Source organism: Falco punctatus, assembly GCF_963210335.1.
Source record: "Falco punctatus genome assembly, chromosome: 1".
In the NCBI taxonomy this organism is placed as follows: domain Eukaryota; kingdom Metazoa; phylum Chordata; class Aves; order Falconiformes; family Falconidae; genus Falco; species Falco punctatus.
Window position 1 is genome coordinate 111,623,339 of NC_137580.1, and position 12,679 is coordinate 111,636,017.

A 12,679-nucleotide genomic window follows, 5' to 3' on the forward strand; every position below is an offset into this window, starting at 1 on the left:
GCTCCAGCTAGAGGCACAAACATGTTCCTTTGTGGTCAGGCTGAGCTATGGGAAGCATCTGTCTTGTACCTGCGCTTTTACATACAGCGGTGCTTTATGTCTGAGGCAGCACGCGGCACACCTCGAATCCAGATCAATGCTCAGACTCAAAAATGTCTCAGAAATAATGAGCTGGAAACACACCGACACTGTGGAGAGCAGCAATGTACAAACAGTTCCCAACTAGCTGAAACAGAAAGTGGGAGACAAACCAGAAAAACAAATAACCCCAGCGTTACAATTAGAGGTGCCATTTAGTACATCTCTCGTGGGGACCTGCAAGGCGCCGTGCTCTGCTCCGGTTCTTCCCAACCAGACTTGAAAAGCAAACACCTCTTTGTAAGAAGCCCGTGGCAGACAGAGTGCCTTGGCAAGTATTAAGAGCCGTAGATATTTCGCTTATGACACCTGGCTGAGCCCTGACTCTGGAAAATCAAACCGTGAGCTTTGTGCCGCCCCTGACAAGGCTCTGTGATGGGGAGCAGCCAGGCAGCCCTGGGTTAGTGGCAGCAGTTGTCCCTCCCCTGCAGCTATATTGGCCCTGTAGGGAAAAAAATAAAATAAAACAACTGTCAGGCTCATCAGTAAAATAAGTGGTGATGAGGCCGAGAGACACCGAGAGCAGCTATCTGCTGTAACAAGGTACTATTTGTATGTTATTTTCTATCTGCAGTCACACTTTAAAAGGTTGTTCTGCCTCTGCAGCCCCTTTGGAAATGGCTTCACACATCAAAATATCGCAGGGATAACGACAGAAAGCAGTGGGTGGTGAGCAGGTCCCCGGCTCAGCAATTACCGCTGGAAGTGAGGAGAGCAGGGGAAGGAGCGCTGCCTGGCCCCAGCACGGGGCTGCTGGCACTTCGCACGCTGCGAGAAACTGTGCCGGACACGTCAGGGTGATAATGGCAGCTGGGACCTTGTGGCCACCGCGTCCTGCCTGTGTGGTGCAGCACAGGGACCGCTGCTCCAGCACCAGTGCGGATGCTGAGCGGGTGGCGCGGACACAAAAAGCGACTGCTAAGCTACCTTGGGTGAGCAGAAAGCAAGAGCTGGGTGGTTTCCACAAGCTTGGCCAAGCTAAAAATTCAACTGGTGCAGGTGTTTTACAAACCCACCTATGTCCCTCTCATGCCTGCGAGCAGCACCTGCTTCTGCTCAATACTGTGGTTAATGTGTGTGCGGCGCCGGCCGCGTCTGGGAGCTGCTGGCACACACCACTTTGCAGAAGGCAAGGCACAAAGACACCACGTATTCCAGCCCAGCTTTTCCAAGCCCTGCAGTTACGTAGCAGGACGCATAAATGCACTTTCCAGCCTGGCTGTAATTTGTTGCGATCGATCAATATTTATTGCCTAATCACATTTTCCATATTGCGAGTTAGCGGTGTCACTCTCGCGCCGGGCCGAGTGCTACACGGAGGCCACACAAAGCTTCGCTTGTAGAAGCTGCAATCAGGGAGCCAGCTCTTGTCACAGCCTTACAAAAGGATTTCCTCTCGAGCGGCTCATCTTTAATCATTATAAAAGCACAGAAGTTTAATCCATTTTTGATGTAAGCGCTAATAGCTTTGTGTCCTTGAAGTTCAAAGTGGTCTTCGTGCATGTCGCTAATTAGCCGAGCAAGCAGCCATTCAGCTCCCTCTCATGTTTCTAATTAGATCCTTAACAACAAACAAATGTCGACCTTACAAAGGCTGTGCTAGGTTTCCCTCCATTAGTTAAACAGTTTGGGAGGGATGTGGTTCCCATTTGTCTGCAACTCCCCCCCCCACACCCCAGCACAGCACCCGAGGGTCAGGGGCCGGGGGCACCCGGGTGCTCTGCTGCCCACTGCAGGGCTTCCACCTCAACGATGGTGTGGGCCAGGGGTGCTGAGCACCCCAGGACCCCCTGTGCCCACCAATCCGGCTGTGCCCACTGTCCCTCCCCGCCAGCAAGGGATGCTCACCGGCTGCGCCGAGACAAGCAATAAGGCAGAGAGGTAAATAAACACTGTCCCATCAGCCACCTTCCCGACAGGTCTCTGTCAATTTAACTGGTTTTACAGTTAATTTAAAATCTGGTGGGCTTTAACATTTACATACTTTGCATCACATGCTTGGGACTGCTTTCTTCCACTCTGTTTTTGGTTTTGGCACTGGATGTTTGTAACGTGCTGCACTGGAGCCGTTTCAGCAGCACTCCCATGCTCTCAGGTTTTCGGGCTCCTGTGCCACAGCATCCCGCAGCCCCTGCTGCTCACCGGGGAGAAACCAAGGGATTTCTGCATTGGGGACCGCTGCCACGGCACTTCTCTCCCCACAACTCAGAAGGCTGCGGCTGCTTCACAGGATCTGATCCCAGCGCCGTACCTGCTGCCTGAGTCTGCACATTCAGCTTTAACACTTATTACCAACCACCCAGCTGGCAAAGAAGAGCTGAAGCTGGTGATGCGGTGTGAACGCAGAGATCTCTCTAATAATTTTTCTGTTTAAAATGAAGAAAGAGCTGAGGCAGGTGATGCTGGCGCTTTCACCTCGGGCTGAGCAACACGAAAGCTGTTGCTACTTTTACCATGGGCAACCACATCTGCATTAATTGTTTACCACAGCCTGGACAGGTCTTTTATTAATATTAATGAGTAACAGGGAACAAAAGGCCCCTTTATTTTTAGCCTACTCTAATTGCATAGTAATTACTCATCTACAAAACAAATGAGCCGAACTCCATTGCCATAGCAACAGAAACTCCGGCCTCCCACTGTACCACATTAACTTGCTATCACTCCTGTTAATTTTAAATTGAAGCCTTTTGTACAATAACAGACAATACAGCAGGACAACTAAAACAAAAACGGGTCTTTTTTTTTTGCTGCATATTTTAAATTGCCATAGCGGGAGGGCATTGCCCAGGGGGCACCTTGCCACTGTGGATGGCCCCCTGCGGGCTGGCTGGATGCTCAGAAGCCCAGAGTGGGTTTATCCAGGTAATAGAAGAGAAACATCCCACAAACTCCAGTGCAGCGATGCTCTCCGGCCAGGCGCCTACATGGACAGAGGTGCTGGACTCCGAGAGCAAACCTGCCTGGCCGAACAGGCACCGAGACCACGTCGGAGCAAGGAGGAGCCAGTGGTTCCCCAGGGCACGTGTGGCTAGTGATAACACCCTTCCCAAAGGAAAACCTGAGTTCATTGATGAGGAGACGCTGGGAGAAGCTGCGGCCCACCACGCAGCATCCAGGGGATATGGGGGCACCAGCCCTGCTGCCAGCAGCCAACACCCAGCCCCTCGCCGGGGAGAATCCAGGCACACACACCTGAGAGCCCTTATGCCTCTGGGCTCTCCTTTTAACCATCAGCAACTACCCTTAAAAAGACCCAGCTGTGTGAGTTCATTACTTTTAAATAGCTCAAGTTTATATACCTGCAGACCAATTTCACATTCACTGGCAACTACTAATCCACCACCCTCCTCAAGCTAATCCAGAGCCAGATGCATGCTAACATCTGCTGCAAGGAAGAACTCTACTGCTTCTTTTGCAGCTTTCTATTTCAGAAAGGAGAGAGAGAGAAAAAAAACCCAATAACCCTGTAATTATGTATTTACTTTTAACGTACTTGGGGAGAGAATCAGCATGAAAATACTTACAATAGCACGTCAGTGTAAATGTGCGCTGTGTCCCATTTAGTAGTTGTTCTACTAATGGGTAACAGCCTGCAACTGCTGCCAGGCAGAGTCACCCCTCAGCTCAGCAAGTACTTTATGCTTTTAGTGATTAAAATGCATGAGACGTGCTCGAGTATCTCACTGCACCCGAGAGCCCGTGCTCAAGGCCCCCCTCACAAACTTTACAATGACTTGTCTGCATCTTGTGTGGAACAAAGTCTAATTACAACAGCCAAGAGCTCCGTGCCTCCGCTGGGAGAAAGGAAACAAATGGCGAGTAACTGGTGGCTGCAGGGCTTTGTGGGCGAGGGTGGCATGGTCCTGGGCACCAGCGAGCCGGTCCCTGTGTGGGCCATCACCCTGCCCAGGGCACTAGCCAGTGGCCGTGCCGTTGCCGCTGGCCGCGTGTCAAGAGCAGCAGCTGGGACGAGCTCTGCCGAGGAGTGTTTTCCCATTGAAAATAACTCCCCTGATTGAAAAGACTATTAAAAGTTAGCTGCTAAATTCGTTAAAGATTAACTTCCACTCTACTTAAGCCTGCACTTCAGAGATGGTCACTAATTGCGCTGCAGATGATTTATCAAGTGCGCAAGATTTTCTATTACAAAATTATCGATTAAAGCTGATGTATTTTAACTACAATATATTTCAGCCAGGAGCCCTGCAAAACAACTGCCGCTGTGGTCCAGGCCTAAGAGCAGCAGCACCAAATTGTTTTACAATCTACTGAATCTTGTACTCGGCACTGCAGGATGCTCGGTCCCTCCTGGATCAAAAAAAATCAGAACGTGGCATCCTGCAGTAAAACAAGACAAACCATTTTCGTGTGTAGCCTGCATTGTGGGCAGGACCTGCGCAATTCCCCCCCTAGACCAGCACAGCACTTCCGAAACGAAACAGAAATGCCCCCCCTTGCGTTATTATTTCTTTACTTTGGGGTAGCAGTCAGAAAAGTAACTGTGGCACTGGCAAAAGAGCAAGAGGATGCTGCCAGGACCGAGGCCAAAACCACCGCCAGCAACGCCAAGCAGCCCCTGCCCCCACCCCCGTGCAGCTATCGGCCACGCGAGTGGGTGCTGCGCACCGAGCCTGGCCACGCCGATTCCCATGGAACACCCAAGGCTGCCCCGCGCCCAGCCTGGCTGAAGCCCCATGGGGCGCGGGGTCCCCCCGCCTCACCTGCCCGCAGCGCTCCCCGGCGCAGGCTGCCTCTGCTGCCAAGATCAGCAAAAGATAAAATCTGATGCAGCCATTAATTTCCCAATGCATCAGCCGCCAGGCGCTGTCACATCATTACCGGCGGCTCCAGCGGAGTGAGAAATTTCAGCCCGCTCGCTGCTCCCAAGTGGTCCACTTGTTAGGTTCTGGCTTTTGAGATTACACAGCTCGGATTAAACTTTATGTACTTTTATATAGTAGAATAAAAGAGGGAGAGCAGTTCTATCAGAGCCACCGTGCCACAAGGGAGTCCTCTCAACAGGCCGTATAAATTCCAAATGGGTTTGTCACTGGATTTTTGAAACGCTCCTCACGACACCGCTGTGAGCTGGTGGCAGCTCTTCTCCCCCCGCACACACAGACCAACCATTGTCCCACTTTTTATGGCCCTCATTTGCTAACGCTATGGGCGCCTAATGACAAGATTAAATTTTTTAGAGCACCTTCCTTAAGTGCAAGGCAAGGCTTCCTAAAGCCCATGCAATTTGTCGCTCTGTTGACTTTTAGATACACTCCTCACTTCATCATATGCCTGGCGCATTAAACAGTGGGTCCCCCCATCTCCCTGGCAGATTGAGATTTAAGGGGGAAATTATCCCCCCCCTCAATGCACAGGCGCTTTGGCACCTGGCAGCAATAAGGGAAGTAATGGGGGTGGCTTACAGTGCCTTGCACGGGCTTGCCTTGCATCAGCCCCATCCGAGCGGTTGTTTACTTGATTTACTTTATGTTCTATTAGAGGTAAGGAGCGGATACAAATCCTTAATTACATTTTGAAAGCCCATTCTGGATATTTTATTTCCTTGGAAAGCGCTTGCTGGAATAAGTGCACTGAAGACTGCCACGACTATCTCCAGCAGAGCGGGAGGATGCTCTGGCATGGCACGGCTGGACTGCGGGGATGGCCGGGGTAAGGTGTCCCCATGCCATACAGCGTCTGTTCTACAGCCCACAGGATGCTTTCTGACAAGCAACAAACTAAGCAAATAAACAAAAGTCTAATTCAGGATCTCAATTACCATCTGTTAAATTTACTGATCGGCAGCTTCATCTGCGAAAGAATTTTAAAAGTTTAGCACAGAAACCTGGGCACAAGAAGCAGAGACGCTCGCTGGCTCGGTGGCAACAAGATGATGATTGCCTTGAACTCCTCACACTGGTATTTATTTATGAAACGCTAAATCTTCATTTAAAAATGTTCCCTGAAGCTGGGTGACATGGCAATGAGTACGACCCATCACTAGCGCAGAGTCTCAGTTGCATAACAAGATTTAAGGTTTATGACCTAAAAACAATTGCTTCATGTCTCAGGACAGTCTGTGGGAAGCTGCTACACACACACACGGTATTATTTAGATACCCAAATGGAGTGATTTGCGTTTGGCACATCTGGTCTACGACTGCCAACGAATGATTCTATGGGCTAATATGGACGAGTAACAGGCTGATGAAGAAACCATGATTGTAAAATGATTTAAAAAATATCTTAAGTTCTTTTTTAATACGAAATAAAAATAAGAGAGTATCTTTATAGTCAGCGTTTTAATTCCTAGGGGGGGTAATTTGAGAAAAAAAGAAAGAAAAAAAGAAAAAAAAAGAGGCAATTTTACCATCAACATAACAGCATGTGCGGGTTCTTGTACAGAGGGTGTAGGTTGCCTACAGCCGGCTTCAATTTAAACTTCCAGATAATGGGATTTAACAAATACGGTACTATGGATCCAAGCCATCAGCAGCTCTCTGCTGTATTGATAGCCCTACGCTTTCAATCAGACCAAGGCTATGCTTTTAACTGCCACGCTAGTTCACGTTGATGATACCTATAATATCAACTCAACAATGCATGTTCTACAACTACATCTACTGCTACCAGTACGACTACTACAGTGCATGCATTTAGTTCAGTCCCACAGATACATACACTCTAAGAACAGGCAAGGGGAGATGTGAAATGTTTTACGGGACGACAAGTGTTTTGTTTTTTAAGTAAGGGAAATTAATAAAAACATCAAAAGAAAGAAAGTGTACAAAAAAATAGAGACATTTCTCAAGAGTTGATATGAGTCGTTTCTTGAACCGTTTCGTCCGAACAAGCAAAAAACATGCAACCAGCTGCTACTAACAAGAAGCTGGACACTGAGAGAGGATTAATAGGTGTGGACAAACCTTCCCGCTGAGAGCGCTCAGAAGAGTGTTTGAGAGGAGGTGTGCACGTCCGAGTGTAAGAGAGGCCGGAAAGTATGCCTCAGAGACACCCTCTCTCACAGCAGCCCCAACCAAGCAAGAGAGAAAACAACAAAACATAACTGCTCACACTCACCATCAAGGTCAGTAGCTCACGTTACGAGATTTGTTATAGCTGGCAAGTATAAAGTACAGTAAGGGGTTGTTGGGGTGCAGGGCTCAAAGGCAGCGCTGGCAAGCCGGGACTGGTGCCCAAAATCCAGATGTGCCGGGGGCCGGGGGGCAGGGGGGGGCAGTGCCTGGTGCCGTGGCACCGTGCCGTCCTGCCGCGCTGTGTGCCGCTGGTGCTGCCGGGCAGAGCGTGCCCACAGCAGCCTGTGCCGCTCACCCAAGGGCACCCACCGCTCCCCCCGGGGCCAGGCAGCGGGCGCAGGGCTGGGCTGGGGGGGCCCTATGGGCTTTGGCTCCAGCCCTCAGGGCGGCATGGCTGGTGGCAACAGGCTGGGGACTGGAAAACTCTCAGGCTTGTCAATGGAGCAAAGAGGAAGGAACAAAAGCCCTCTCCTGCCCAATTTCGCTAGTCTCGCTCTCCTGCCAAATGAACCCCTCCGATGTCAAATGCAAGATAAAAATGTGCCCCCTCCCATGACTGTATCTTAAAAAAAGCATTCACACGACAGAAATGTTTTACATGTAAAATATGTCAGGTGAGTTCAAAAGAAACGTGACATTGATAGTGAAGTTGTCTAGGAGGAGTTTGCAGCTTTCAGACTTTTTTTCAGTTTGCTCATTTTCCGTGGCTCAGGTCCCAATTCATTAAAAAAACCCCGAGAATGGATGAGGTTGGCAAAACCGGCCAAGGGATTTGGCAGCACAGGCCCACCTGGTGGGAACGGATGTGGCCAAAGCCCTCTGCCTGCTTGAGGGACCTTGGCTATCACCTCGTCGCTGGGATGTCACTGGGGCCCGTGGTTATAATGAGAAGCATCGCTGCATTCACCCTGCCGGCACATGATCAGCTAAGGCAGCGGTGAATTCACCAGCGGCACTGAGCACAGGTGGGGGAAACGTCCCTTTCTGTTGGCTGCAGGAGACAGAGGGAAGAACCCGTTTATCTGGCACAGCACACCAGTGACTGCATCCTCAAATGCTGAGACAGAAAAAGAAGGGGAGCGGGCAGGGCAGGGTGGGCAGCGCAGAACTGGGGCTGGGTGCTTTTCGCCGACTGTTCAGCAAATGTGCGGGTTTCCTAAGAGGGGGAGCATCACCCCAGGGAGAAAGTGAGGTGGTCGGTGCCCACGCACCACAGCCCGAGGGCTGGCATGAAAGGGCTGCAGCCTCCTTGAAAGACCAAGATGCGCAGCCGAAGGCAGATGCTCCGCCGAGTTCCGGTGCTGCAAAGCCACCGTGCCAGCAGCGATGCCTGGAGGGTGGGGAAGAGCTGGCAGGATGGGGCCAGCGAGCAGAGAAGGTCAATTTGGGGTGAGCTGGGGGGCCGTGGTGCTGGGCAGAGGGCAGCAGTGATGGGGGCTGCTCCGGCAGCCCCTGGGCAGAGCGCTGCCCGGTGAGCGGAGGGCGGTGGGATGCGCCTGCCCCGGCATTTTCTGTTGCTTTTCCATTTACTGGCACAAAGGGGCCGGTAAGGGCCAGCGGTGCCACGCTCTGCGCTTACGGATCGGGCGTGCGGGAAGGAGGGCTGTGCAAACTGGCAGAGGGAAAATCCAACTCAAAAGAAGAAAAACCAACCCCCCCCCAAAAAAAAACAAAACAAAACAACCAACCCCCAACCATTTTTCTTGTAATGAATCGGGCCCGTACACTGTAGCACAAGATCGATCGGACTCTACTGCTCCTGAATACAATTCACTACCATTTGCTGGATGGAAGTGGCGAACCCAGGATGTCCCTTCCAAAAACCGTCTTTGGATGGAAATGACTCTACGTAGAACCCCGCCATTCCCAGAGCACGCTTCGCTGCAACCGTGAGTGGCCGTGGGGCTGGGCCGGTGACAAACCCACCTTCCTCCTCGGGACATGGGGGCTGGGGAGGGGCCAGGGGGGGTGGGGGGCTCTTTTGGTTCCATTTGGGGGTTTTGCCAGTTTTGTGCACACAGGCAATTTTGAGGCTTGAAAGACATTTCCAAACACCATACTGCTCTTTAAACTTGCCAGAAAGGGTGTTGTTAATTTAGGGTTAGGTTTAGTTTCGTATTGCAAATTCAAATAAAAAACAAAAACAGAAAACCAAAACAAAACAGGAAACCCAACGAAAGAAAAACCAAAAAACACTCAAATTAAAGACAAATGATTTTCAGGCACAGAATTGATCAATGCTCAGTTCAGTTGTAATGGGCACCAAAAGCACTCAGATTAAAAATAAAATAAAATAATAATAATCAGGGAAGCAACGTTAATCCAGCCAAACCCTCTGTGCCTTGCTAAGGGGCAACTCACCAGGTCTGTTTGCATGTAAAACAACACCTGAAGGGCAAAACATGAGGAAGAGGCAGAAACAATGAAGTCTGTTTTCCTGAAGCCACATGCAAATTGAATCTTTTTTCTTTTTCTTTTTTTTTTCTTTTTTCTCTTTGGGTCGGTTTTTCCCCCTCCGCAAAGGGGCAGCAGGAAAAGCCGGGAGATGGGGAATCCCCACAACCAGTCTGGCAAGTCACCCCTTAGGCGCTCTCTACATGCCACAAGATGAAACTGGTACAGAAAATCCTTTGTAGCCTGCAAGCAGTGCCAGTTTGCATGGAACGGAGTTCTCCTGGTGTCTGTCTGTCTTTGGCCTCCACGGCATCAGGCTCACACTCGAGACACACCTGGGCCTGCGCCCTCCTCGGAACCCCTCGCCCAGCGGTTCAGTCGGGGCTTTTCAGGAAGAGCCCGGTTAACCCACCGGGGCTGCCAGGAAAGCCACCGAGAAACCCCCATGTCAGGACTGCGCCATGAGCGAGCTGGGAAGGCGCTGCCCCGCCATGGCCCCCCCGCGGCACACGCCGGCCAGCTGGACCCACGGGGGCTGGCCGCGGGGGGCTGGCCGCGGGGGCTGGCGAGGGGGCCAGCAGCGGGGGGCTGGCATCGGGGGGCGGCGGCGGCTCCGTCCCGGCTCCGTCTGGGGGGCTGCCGAGCCAGCAGCTCGCTGATGGCCGTACTGAACGCTCCATGACCTGAGCAAAGTGCTAATTCACGTGTTTAGCTAAATTTCAACCCTGAGGTAATAACAGTGACTGGCAACGATTTATTTATTTCCCTTAAGGGGAAAAAGATAAGGGTTTTCAGAAGGACAGAAGAAAAGCTTTGGCGCTGCCCAGGAAGGCTGGCTGGGGCTGGCAGCAGGCAGGGTGCTGAACCTCGCGCCGGCCGCCACTGCCCCAACCCGACACCGCCTTCCCATGAGAAACCAAAACTTTTTTTCAAAAAGAGAAATTAATTTTTTCTGGGGGTGGGTGGGTGTCTTTCAATAACCTCAAATTTAAACCAAAGAAACAAAGAAACTAACATAATAAAGGAATAAATAAAGAAACAAATCAGAATATCTACCCTGGGTTGGGCAGTTCTTACGCCAATCTCCTGCAAGGTGCTCCAGGCCCCGTGGCCTCTGCTTGTAGTTTGGGTTTGGTTTGGGGATTGATTATTTATTTTTTATATAATTTTTTTTTTAATCATTTGTTTTCAGGTCCCCAGGATAAGTGTGAGGAAAAAATCAGAGAAATGATGGAGAGCTGCAGCCACACAGAATACCGACAGAGCTTTTACCTGACCCTGCACTCTGAGGGTTTGCTCTTCCACGGGCCCCCCTACCTGATCCTCTTGCTGCCGCCACGGCTGCCGCTGCTACTGGTCCATAGGCCGCTGCCGGAAAACCTGGCCGTGGAGAAAAGGAGAAGGGTAAAGAGAGAAGCCAGCAGGTACCGCGAGTCTCTGCGGGGCGCGGGGCGGCCGTTGAGGGCACGGCGTTTCCAGATGATGCCATCCCGGCTCCCTGTGCCGTCAGCGGGCACCGCGCTAGTGAAAGAGCCGAGCCCTCGGCAGCTGCCCACCGCTGGTGGTCTCCGCCAGCACAAAGGGGGCCCAATTCCCCCTGACAGATGAGGAGGTGGCCGTGCCGCGGAAGCCAAGCTGCCAGGGCAGCCGAGCCTGCAGCCCTCTGCCTCCATACCCCCACGGGCGAGGGTCGAGCGCTCCGCACAGCCACCAGGGAATGCTCCTCTTTGCTTATTTGCAAGTGATAATAACGTGCTGATCTACAGACACGGCAGTAATGGAAAATATGAGGAGGTCCTCATGTCAAGATCACAGATTTGCTGGGATCAAGCAGAAAAAAATTCACTGGAACATAATTTAAAAAAGAAAGAAAGGAAAAAAAAAAAAAAGCTCCTGAAAGCAAACCAGCCACAGATCACAGAGCTCTAAGACGTACACCCTGCTACGGGGGGACCGGGCCCTTACAGATGAATGAAATGCTGCTAGCAAGATGGCAGATTTAGTTTCTTGACTTAATTAATATTCAAAAGATCTGCCAGAGGCTCTGATTTTAAAAATACATATTTTAAGAGGGCAATGGCAAGGCCCAGGCGATCACCCCGCACCCCCTTGCTGCCAAGTCTACCAAACTCTCAGAGGTTCCTGGTCTCCGGGGAGCTCCCCCGGGGCTGTCACTGCTGGGGACTGACTTTGATCACAGCTGCTTTGCAATGCTGAGGAACCACAGAAAAACAACTGAGGCAACAGAAGAAGAGAGCAGCAAGTAGAGGAACAGAGAGAGCGAGACCCAGAGAAATCAGCAGACTACAAGCCCGCTAGCTCTAGCACTATCGTCTCGGCTACAGGTTATCTACCAGGGGGAAAGGAGCAGAGAACAACTAAGCTACAGTGACTTGAAGCTACTTAAAACATCAATTAAAAAAAGACATACTTGCATTTAAATATGGTAATAGGGCTGTTGGGGGGAAAAAGAAATAGTATAGGTAAACATGCGCACAGGTAGCCCAGGCTGCTGCCTGCTGCCGCCCCCCGTGCGCAGAGCCCCCACGCCATGGAGCAAACCCAGCTCTCAGTGCCCATGGGAATCTGTTTGGCCTCAGTCTGTGGATGAACCGCTACAGCCTCTGTGGAGTGGGACGTGGGAGGAAGCACAGCCAGACTGCGGCACTTTATAACCAAACATCCAAGGGCTGAATTCCCTTTCGGTAGTGACGAAGCCATCCACCCTGGGTGGGTGCCCTGATGTACATTTAGGTACGCTGCTGCTGGAGTGAGAAGACCCTGGCGTCAGGGTCAAACCAACCTCTGAGCAGCAGGGACAGCACCTGCAGGACACAGGCTGAGGCTCTGGGGCTTCGTTTTCACGTGGAGCTGTGCCCAGCCAAGCCTCGAGCCCTCCCGCTGTGCGCTGTGCAGGGGCAGAGCTGGCACCATCCCTCCAGCCTCTCCTCCTCCGCTCCCTGCCCACCGCGGCGCACAGCCCGAGAGCAGTGTCCTCAGCGTTCCCATGGCACGTCCAGCACCAGCTGACCACCAGCAAAGCTCTCATGTGGAGGCTCCAGGGGCTCCCTAAACCATCCACAAGGGATCAGAGGAGCTGTGGATTT

At 51.5% G+C, this 12,679-nt stretch overlaps 1 protein-coding gene across 13 annotated transcripts in view; it reads right to left on the bottom strand.

Annotated features, from left to right (window-relative positions):
- MSI2 (musashi RNA binding protein 2) overlaps positions 1–12,679 on the bottom strand; it is a 255,752-nt gene that overhangs the window by 16,423 nt on the left and 226,650 nt on the right. For 4 of the 13 annotated variants that reach the window (XM_080374218.1, XM_080374221.1, XM_080374212.1 and 1 more), the window contains 2 exons: positions 12,004–12,027; positions 10,845–10,952 (listed from right to left, as the gene is read on the bottom strand). The exons of 1 other annotated variant lie outside the window; for it this stretch is intronic. In XM_080374218.1, coding sequence (XP_080230344.1) covers positions 10,845–10,952; positions 12,004–12,027 — 132 coding nt within the window. Of the gene's footprint in view, positions 1–7,067; positions 7,160–9,539; positions 9,567–10,844; positions 10,953–12,003; positions 12,028–12,679 lie in introns of all 13 variants that reach the window. 8 more of the 13 variants (XM_080374213.1, XM_080374220.1, XM_080374223.1 and 5 more) reach the window with 5 other exon arrangements.